At 42.1% G+C, this 10,896-nt stretch overlaps 1 protein-coding gene across 1 annotated transcript in view; it reads right to left on the bottom strand.

Annotated features, from left to right (window-relative positions):
• Gpc6 (glypican 6) overlaps nt 1–10,896 on the bottom strand; it is a 1,014,352-nt gene that overhangs the window by 342,514 nt on the left and 660,942 nt on the right. The window contains exon 4 of the mRNA XM_021203486.2: nt 3,695–3,860. Coding sequence (XP_021059145.1) covers nt 3,695–3,860 — 166 coding nt within the window. The remainder of the gene's footprint in view (nt 1–3,694; nt 3,861–10,896) is intronic.

Raw genomic sequence — 10,896 nt, 5'->3', positions numbered from 1 at the left:
AGGAAGGAAGGAAGGAAGGAAGGAAGGAAGGAAGGAAGGAAGGAAGGAAGGAATAGACACTACAGCAAGACCCCTGGCCTGGGGGAGACTTGGTGGACTCCTAATTAACAGATTCACCAGTTTGCATTTGGGCTGTCTTGAAACTTAATAATTGATCAGTCTGGAAAAAAGGGAAGCCCAGCCTGTTTGAAAACACTGGTGGTCAATTCTTAGAGTGTCCAAGGCCTAATGGATAATATAATCTCCTAATATAAGATGCAGTCTAGCTCTTTATCTCTGATTTATTTCACATCTATTTTGTCACTATCAGAGTAGTTCCACTTTACAAAGGCCATCAGTTCAAGTTAGCAGTAGTGAGGTCTGATTATAATAAGTAACAAAAATGAAAACAAGTATTTTGAGAACCACAGCTAGACCATATCAGACTTACTGAAAGTGTGGCAGACACTTATAATATGAGGGTTATATATGCTATTGCTGTTCAACATCACTTAGATGATGCTAACTTGATTCCATGATAATCACCATTTCATTCTATATTTCTCCATGGAAGGCTTCCCTGAGCCTAATAAAACTCCTTACTGAGTACATCTAGTATCCTAAACTTCTATCACCTTAAAGTACTGTATCATAATAAACTACATTATATTCCCTATAGGCCTATAAATCTAACATATTAAATACAGTGTTTTGAAATAATACAATAAAATAATTAAGTCATAGTGACTGAATAAATCTAAACAGGCTATATAACTGGAACAAAAGCACTTGGAGGTCTTCTACAAATTCTTCTGATTAGAAGCACTGTATGTGATGCTATGGGATTAAAATGCAGCTCAGTATGAAACAGATCCCACCTCTTGTACTAATTTTCTTGTCTCTTCCTCCTCCTTTTCCTCCTCCTCCTTTTTCTCCTTCTTCCTTTTAAAGACCCTTCATTTGCTCTCACAGTCAATAAACTCTCAAATGGTACCAGATGTTTGGAGGAGACCTTCCCACAAAGCCATGATTTTAAAGTATGTGAAAGATTTATCATAGCCACTTAAACGTAATTTGATCTCTGATTTCTGTGCTTATACTCTTGCTGTAATTTACAGCCTGTGAAATAGAACGGTTCTTACCTGTAAATTCATTGTATCAGCTCTAAATACTCAAATATCAAAAGGATGGTACTAACATGATTTCTGCACACAAATTGGTTACTTGTAAAATTTTTAAATTAATCCAAACACATTTTTTTTTTAAAAAATAAAGTCATTTTGCACGTAGGCACCATTCAGAAGCTTACATGGGACAAACTGTGTGTAACACAAAGAAACAGCTGGGCGAAGTGCCTCTGCAGACCTTCAGTGTCCTGACTGGGATTTCTCCTGCTGCTCCTTAGAGTAAGAGCATGGTAGGAATGGCTTTCATGTTCCTCAGGACTACTGACTGGCTTAGAGTGTTCACAGATCGCCCATTCATTCTGACTGATCACCAAGGATAATGTGGGCTGTGCTCTATTCTGGAATATTCTACAGGCTGCTAGAAGGCAGTTGAGATACTAGCTAAAACTGCTAAACTGATGCTTTTTAAGCAGATTCAGCTTGGTCTAGTAGACTTCTTTTCAAGGTTGTCAGCAACTTAAAGAAAGTTGTTTTAATAAAGAGTTCTTCCTTTTCCTTATCATCTTGGTAAGAATTTTAATTGCTACTGTTATACAGAACTATCAGTTTAATCTGTTGAAGATGTTGCTAAGAAATTAACCTTGAATAGATTCCTGACTTTCTTTTGAGACGGAAGAGAAACACCCCCCAGCCCAGCCACAGGCCTTCAGAAGCGATGGAATTCCTTTGTGGTTTGCACTTGATCACTTAAGACACCTTTCTTCTGACACAATCCAGACACCAAGTGAATTCTAAGTACTTATCCTTTTCAATTAAGTCTTGACATTGCAAAGACCATGAGAACCAGCACCAAGTTGACTCTTTTGCTGACATCACACCACAGTTAATATTTTAGATGAACACATAATAATTTAAGGAAAATATCATGAAGGCTCTAAACAGTTCATATAGCATAAACAGCAGATGCAATTGGACATAAGAGAAGTGCAGGTTCTGATGAGTAGATACCAGGATACAAGGGAGAGAAGGGCCTCCGGCGATGGCCAGAGGAACAGCACTTACACACTAATGTCTGACAGTCTACTTACTCATTCTCTTACCAATTTTGCTGCTGTCTTTGTGGACACTGTCATATTGTAACATTGGGTGTATCTGTACAGATAATGAAACTGGTACTTTGACTAATTCATTTAACAAATGTGTGACTAAATTGCACATCCAGATAAGTATTCATTTTGCTTTACTGGTCTATGCTGGTGGGGAATTCTCAATTGCATAGCAAAACGGGGGGGGGGGGGGAGAAAAACCTAAGAGCTATCTAATGGAGCATTGAGACTGAGAAGAGGAGAGAGTAGGGAAGCATTTGGAATGAAGCTAGCCAGGACTCGGCCCTAATTCTGCTCATCATTGAATATAACCAACACACAGGGGAACTCATATTTTAGTTTTTAAAATTCATCTATGAAAGATCCTGTCACTGTGTTTTCATATAAAGTAACCTACGTCCTAAAGATGTATAGCTCAGTGCTAACAGCTCAGCAAACAGACTTTCACTTACTCATTCTGAAATGGCTTCTGCGCGTTTCTTAGAGGACTGACTTCCTGTTTAATCTACCTTCTGCTTTTAACTTCAGAAATATTTTCTCTGGTCTTCTTAAACAAAGCTGTGAGCTAGCCAAGGGGTTTCACTGGCAAAGCTGTGGGTCTGTAATTCAGTCCACGAGAGAAAAGACTGGAGCTCCTAAGTCCCACCATTGCAGCCACCACCAAAGCTTTCGAACTGGCAGGAGGCCCTCCTGGAGCTTCTTGCTTAGAGGCTTGCATCCATGATGAGGGCCCTCCGAGGATGACAAATTCATCCACTATTTCCAACTCTCTGCTTGTCACTCTGTAATTGCAGTAAATGCAACTGAAAGTACTTTTACTTGAAGGCCATTTGACAGAGGGGAAGAAAACACATTTACTCTTTCAAGGCTTGTGTATTTTCTGGGGAGAAGCCTGCCTATAAAATCTGTCCTTTTATCCTTAGAGAGCTATTTGGGAAACATCTTTGAGCAGAGCCACGATGCAGAACCTGTTTCCTACATCCTCCTCGTCTTCTCTTCTGATTTCTGAACCCTCCTGTCCTCAGAGCTCTCGTTCCTCAAGGATGACATGGGGATGTGCATGTGTTACTGAAAACACTGAGCTCTTTTCATTCTGGCAATTTGAGAAAGTATTTTGCAAAACTTTGCCTAGTTAATTTAGTACAAATAAAAATAATATCATGAGTGGATTTTTTTTTTCTGGTAAAAATTCTTTTATATTTGCTTCTATTCCCGAAATTGAAACTCAATAAAATAAGCTGACTGAATACTGCTTGCTGGTTTGCATATCTTTACAGAAAATTTACTTGAATAATACAAGGGAAATCGTAGTTCGGAGGATTTGACAACAGGGGAAAACTGCAAAATAATATTTTAAAATTGCTAAAATGCTGTTTCCGTCTCTGTAAGTCATCACAACTTCCTAACCTGCAGAAACATCAAGTATCCAGGTTGCTTTCAGGTTTCAGGTCTTGGTTATCGAACCTGTTGAATGCCGCTTACCTATGAAGAGATTCCACTCAGTGTCCAAATCCGCCTGATTGGCCAGGCAGCCCTTCATGACGTTGAGGCAGTAGTTGTTGCAAGGTCTCACAGTGGGCAAGCCTCGGCAATATGGGCAGTACAGCATCTTCATGAGAGCCCGGATGCACCCAGGGGTGGGGCTCACCTGTAGGTATATAAGACAGGGGGCAAAAATCAGAATCGGAAAGATGAAGGGGAGCAGAAAAAGAATACCACGATGAAAAACAGGCAAAGTTGTTCTGCTAAACCTTAAACAGCCAAGCAGAGGGTTGAAGAACGGTTAGAAGCTGAGTCCTTTTGAATATTTCATACGAGAGCCAGCCAATTTCTATTAAATACCGCTGCTCAGCAAAGTAATAACTTCCTGAGATGTTGCCGTCCACATTTTGCTCTTTCTCTCTGTCATTGCAATTCAATCCTAAACCAGACATGGTTTCCTTGTAGGAGAACGTGAAGCGAGATCATGTATAGGCTGCAACTTGAAGAGCAAAGAGCCCTGTAAAAAGGGAACTGCTATTAAAGTTTAATGTGACACCTCTAGCTAAGTGTCTAACTGCTTGTTACTCGATCCTTCGCTAGCAGAGGTTGGCGGATATCCTTCCGGAGTACACAACTGCTATTGAGGCTCAGTATCACCTTCCCTGGGATCTACTTGACCTAGGCCTGCAGAGAAGTAGAAGCAATGGACCTACTGAGGCCCTGTCTTCAGGCATCTGGCGGATACAGGACTCTACGAAGTTGACTTAAAATGGATCCAGCTTGCTTTGCAAGCAGGGAGTTCTTCACGGATTCAGAGTCACCACTAACCCACTGACAACGAAGTACGGTTTGTCTGGAACAAGGAATGAAGCGCCCCAAATCAATCCTCAAGCAGTAAACTTGGGGTGCAAAGAGGATAAGAATGCAAAGCCAGGGAGAGAGGCAGCAAGAGCCTTCCTCCTGAGAAGACTCTTAGTGCTCTTAGAGAAGTGCTCTTAGAAGGTACTGCAGCGGCTTCTGTGCTGCTCTGCGTAAGAAAGGGCTTCTGGATAGCCGAGCTTCTGTGCGCCCTGGCAGGAGCCCAGAGCACAGCCCTTGAGCTGGTTCCTCTGGACAGATTAAGTGAAAGAAAGATTCACTGTTCTCAGTTGTGTATCCACTGGGGGCCACACCATGTTCCAACCCAATGCCATTATCAAACTAAATATATCACGAACATAAAAATCAGATGTCCTAAATGTGGGGAAGAGACCGTTAGGGAGAAGGGGTGGTGGCTAAAGGGGTGGTGGCTATAGGGGTAGGAGCAAGAGAGGGGTGGATGCGAACATGGGATTGGAGTGAGCAGATACTGTATGCATATGTAAAATGCATGTGCGTTTTTGTAATTATCAACAAAATTAATCAACAAAAAGGAAATGTATGATGATAAGACACCATTAACAGAAGAAAACTGTTATTTGACTCCAAGAGGAAAAACATTTAAGACAGCATAAGCTAACAAGAGAATGCTGCTTTTTATGGCTAGATGTGAAATTATTGTCCTACTTTTTTAGTGACACTCATGTGATTTTGATGTTTTAGTTGACTAAAGGTTACTCGACTTGTATTTTGGACAGAAGCAAAAGCCTAGGGACCTCCTTGAGTGTGTGGCCCCACTGGCTGGCATGACTAGGGATGTCCCCCATTGGAGTAGTGTGGCATGATACTGGAACATCAGAACAATACTTATTTTCATTCTTTCATTTACCACTGCCATTCCACGGTGCTGTTTTTTTTTTTTTTTTTTTTTTAACCTAGAAACCAAACTTATGGATTTTTATTACAAAGCTTTGATTTCTACAACCACCTGATAACAAACTGTTTAAGAGCAAAGAATTTCTGGTATATTCTTGAATCAGTTGTTTTCTCATTGCTGTAGAAAAATATCTAACTAAACCAACTGTCTTAGTTAGGTTTTCTACTGCCGCAATGAAACACCATAACTAAAAGGCAACTTGGGGAGGAAAGGATTTCTTTCACTCCAAGTTCTATATAACAATCATTACCAAAAGCACTGAGGGCAGGAACTCACACAGGACAGGAATCTGGAGGCAGGAGCTGATACGGAGAAGTGCTGCTGCTTCCTCGCTTTCTCTTTGTGAGTTGCTCAGCCCACTCCCTTATAGAACCCAGGACATCAGCCCAGGGATGGCACTGCCTTCCATCAATCAGCAATTTAAGAAGACAATGCCTTACAGCTAGATCCTCTGGAGGCATTTTCTCAGCGGAGGTCCTTTCCTTTCAGATAGCTTTACCATGGGTCAAGTTGACATAAAACCGGGCAGCATACATGTCTCCATGACTTTCAACTCTTCCTTTTAGAAATAGCTATTTTCAGGGTCTATACCCTAACTGTGGTGCTTCCTCATTAAAGATAGATGCCAGATCCTTTGTTCACAACCTCACAGTTCTGAGTAATTATTCAGAATATCCAAGCCTTCCTTCGATGGCCACCTTCGTGTCCGTAGAGTCAACAAATGAGTGAGATTACCAGCCCTCAGAGTCTTCAGGAGCAGATGACAGAGGAAGGAGACTCTCCGACCTGGACTCACCTAGGTTATGTTGAGAACATAATCTAGTCTCTACCCAGAAATAGCACAGCAGGGCAATGCCTGGACGGTGATGTCTACAAGGAGTAACGAGGCGTTGGCCTGGACGGTGACGTCTACAAGGAGTAATGAGGCGTTGGCAGTGATGCTTGTGGGTGCTGCTTTTGAAGAAATTCCAAACCCCAAATGCTTATCTAATTTGGTAATCTTGCTTCACAAATTAGGCTTTTAAAGAACCAACCTATTTTGAAATAGAATGATGTCAAACAAATATATGCTTACTACTGTTGGTACTTGGCAATCTAGAGACGTGTCCATTCCCACAGTTACACTTTGCCTTCTTTGTCAATTTAGTCCAAGTCACATGTGAGTTATTTATTACAGATTTGACAGGACTAACTGCCTTCATCTTTCATCTATCTATTGGTTGAGCGCATGGAATGAAATGTTGAAGCTCTTAATGTTCTGCACAGAGTTGTACGTTTCTTATCCCCTGACTTAGGTTCTGGATCTTTGCCAAATGTTAAGCTTTACCACAGCCCTCAGATGGAGTGTCCTGCTGTCCTCCCATTGTCCTCTTGCCAGCCTTGAAGCAGTTTGCAGAAGAGATCAGTGCCCCCAAATCCTTAAAAGCAGCTCAGGTGACCCCACAAAAGGGGAATAATGGACACGGGCCATACTGCTCATCCCTCTTCTTGACTCTCTGGACGTTGTTTTTGGGACTCAGAACTAAAACAGCTGTACTGTAGCCTTCTCTGCATCAGATAGCTTCTCTGTCTCACCAGCTCAGATCCACGTAACAAGAACCAGCTCGACCCCTTGGCCGCTACAGCACTCTAAGATTAAAAAGGAGATCTAACTGCTGCTGAGGATGGGAGCTGACTCTCATCTGTGAACAACATAGTTTCCACTCCATCAATCCAAACTGGTTTGAAATGGGGACTAAAGAGAGGAACCAAAATATTCAATCACAAGCCTGCTCCTACATATGGGCTTCTGGTGCCCGCGGACCCTGGCTCCTTCCCGATCACTCCTTTCCCCCTTCTTACACTCACACGTACGTTTTTACCCTTGCTTTTAAATGATTAACTTAGCTGAACTTCACTCTATACCAAAACAATATGTTCCACATAAGCTTTCCCAAATGGTTTCATTTTATAAACAGCTCCATTTGCTCTTGACACATCTGATCTCGTTTCAATGCTGTGAGGGAAACTCTGGCTAACAGGAACCTTCATCCGTTCATCCAGATTGGATACTGTTCTTTACATCAGTCCGTTCTTTTCTCCTGTTCTCTTCCTTTGATGCTCTGTAGTTCCCTGCTACATCTGCTGTCTCATTTTGGCAACAGAACCAGCCATTGAATCAACTCTTACTGGCCCATATAGTGTCTCCCACCTCTCCACTAACCCTCCCACAGCAGTCCCAGAAAATCTTTTAGTTCTACTCTATAACAAAATCCTGTTTAGAGCCCTCTAACAATCATTTTTCAAGCCTCTTCAGGAATGAGTGATGCAGTCTCAGGACCCATTGCAGCAGATCACGTTAAGACTATCCCGCTGGTACACGACCAGTGGAGCCACTCTTTAATGATGCAGAACTACCCTCTCCCACAAGGCTTCTCCTCAGCAGAAAACAGCTTTAATGTCACTGCTCTGCATTTTATACCTGCTCAGAATTGGGAATGGTAGTTTCCTGATGAAAGACTACACTTCCAAGGCTCCCTTGCAAACTACAAGAGTCACTTCCGCCCTCATAAGGTGCTTCATCCCTTCTTCTGCAGACATCTTGGCCATCCACACATGTGGGTGACAAGAGTCCCTTGCTGTGAATAAATATGGTCCACCTAAGGCTACACCAAACTTCTCTTTCTTTCTGCGCTCCATCTCTCTACAATAATCTAATAATCTCGCTTAAATAATCTAATGTGTGAGTTAAATTTTCTTAACGTTCACATTTCCATAATCTCTCCATACTTTCACACACAGCAGTATCCTTCTGATTGATGTTTTTCCTGGTAATACAATGGCTTGCATAAAACCATCATCGCAATCAGCTGTAGCAGTCAGTGTGTTAACACCTCTGAGTGTAAACACCTGTGAGTGGTAAAAGAGCAGCTTACAGGGCAGTGATCCTGCACCGGAAGGTTTCCACTGTAAAGGGAAAGCAAAGAATATGAAACAAAGCGAAATCTAGTGATTCTGTGGAGGATGTGCCCCCATGTGCCCCAGGTTGGTTCCTTCATTGAGAATGCCACATTAAGCAGAATTTCTTTAAAAATATTCTCTATCAACAGGTATGGCAGAGATAGTGACTGAGGAAGAGCGAGGCCCAATGAGAGAAAGAAGCAGAAGCAAATCTGCTACCAGAATGTCTTAACGTGGACTATAAAATCTCTACTCGTTTTCATCCCCAGGCCTGGCGGTCTCTTGCATCCTTCGCTTAAGGATTTTGTTACCAAACTTCGCTTTGCACAGCTTTCCTGCTTCCTCTGATCTGGATTCTTTCCTCCGGAGACTAGTCCTGTTGTCACTCAGACTGACTAAGCTATGTCCTCCTCTGGTCGTCGGCTTTCTGTTTGCTGCCTTTCACTCAGTGACATGGTATAAAACCCAGTAAGTATCTGGACTTGTGTTCCCTCGGACAGCCTTGGTCGCCCCGGTCAGCACTATTATCTGGATCACTCTGCACAACAGGCACGTACTATTATGTTCCATCTTAGAATTGGGCTGTGGCTTTTATTTTCTTATTAAGTACTTTTTGAAGCAACCCCTCTATTACCTTTGCCAGGTTCTTGGCCACACTGATATTCCAAGAAGAAGAAGTAAGAGAACAGGATGAATTTGTGGGTTTTAACATTTAGTTACTGCTTTTTAGCTTTGCCATCAAAGGTTACTGATTGCCTTAATTCTAAAGCTTTCATTTTTAATTTTTTTTTTATAATTGTGCTGGAACTGGTACAATTTCTTCAGTATGACATTTCAGAAGAGACTCCAACTCAGAGTAGCAAACAACAGAGAAAATTGAATAGCCTTAATAATCTAAAAGAATAATGTTGTTCAAGTTAAGTTGTTCCCTGAGCACGTTTGGAAATGACATCCTTCTTGGTCAAAGAAAGGGCATTGGAACAAGAAAACAGAAGATGGAGATGAGAGCAGAAATTTTTATATTCAGATATTGCAGGTTTTTGAGTGTATGAAAACACATGCCTAAATTAAAAATAATTTTAAAACAAACAAAGAAACAAACAATCAATTCCAACTGGAGGCCATCTTGAGCCTCTGGAAAGGAGATCATTTCCAATTCCGGGTGTGCCAGAGCCTATTTCTATTTTTTTTTTTTTTTTTTATTACTTTAACTTTTAGCAGTCTAGTTCTTAAGCCCCTCCTGGTCCTCCCTCCCACAGTTCCTTATTGCATTCCTCTTGCCTGCTCCCCCCCAGCCCCAGTCTCCAAGAGGATGTTTTTCCTGCCCCCAGGCCTCCCCATTCCCTGGGGTCTTCAAGTCTCTCAAGGGTTAGGTGCATCTTCTCTGACTGAGTCCAGACCAGGCAGTCCTCTGCCTTATATGTGTTGAGGGCCTCACATCAGCTGATATATGCTGCCTGGTTGGTGGCTCAGTGTCTGAAAGATCTCAGGAGTGCTGGTTAATTGAGACTGCTGGTCTTCCTGTGGGGTTTCCCTCCTCCTCAGCTTCATCCAGCCTTTCCCTAATTCAGCCACAGGGGCCCCGGCTTCTGTCCATTGGTTGGGTGTAAGAATCAGTCAGCAGCTTGTTGGGTCTCTCAGAGGACAGCCATGCTAGGCTCCTGTTTTTAATAGGATTATTTTATAATTGTAGTATAAGCACTCTTTCGGAATCTTTTTCCTTTGGAATGAACGTGGATTGATGAGAATTTGAGGGGATGGCAGAGTCAGGGGACAGCCTTCCTTCATGGGTCCCAGGGTGGCAGTCTCACAGCTGTCACATTTCTGTTAACCAAACCACAGATCATGGCTTCTTGCTTTCCTTTGTGAGTTTGAGTGTATATGGATCTGTGCAGCTTCATTCCATGCGTGGAGTTGTGTCCTTAATACCACAATCGACATATTGGATCATTTTCTCTACACAGAACTCTTCTGGGCTGGCTCTCCCTTTCCTCTGTCTCTGTCACATGATAATCACTAAGCTGTAATCTTCCCCTTGCAGAATGAAATGTTAAAAGACTCGGTGACTCAGCATGTAAACTTTTGACCTGGGCTTTCCTTCCCTTCCCCACTTGGCACGATGTTCTTGAGACCAGATATAAGTTATGACAGGCATTGCTAGTTCGTTCCTCTTTAATTGTTCATTTATTTTTAAAATTTTTCTTTTAAAAGATATTTATTATTATTAGTGTGGTGATGATGGTGGTAGTGGTGTGTGTACACTACAATGTATGTCCGGTGAGCAGAAGACAATTTTTTTTTGTAGTTTTTTTTTTTTTTTTTTCCCGAGACAGGGTTTCTCTGTGTAGCCCTGGCTGTCCTGGATCTCACTCTGTAGACCAGGCTGGCCTCGAACTCACAAATCCACCTGCCTCTGCCGGGATTAAAGGCATGTGCCACCATGCCCGGCCAGAAGACAGTCTTATAA

The sequence above is a fragment of the Mus pahari genome, chromosome 8, assembly GCF_900095145.1.
Source record: "Mus pahari chromosome 8, PAHARI_EIJ_v1.1, whole genome shotgun sequence".
NCBI classification, from domain to species: Eukaryota; Metazoa; Chordata; class Mammalia; order Rodentia; family Muridae; genus Mus; species Mus pahari.
This window is presented reverse-complemented; position numbering and strand designations above follow the sequence as displayed.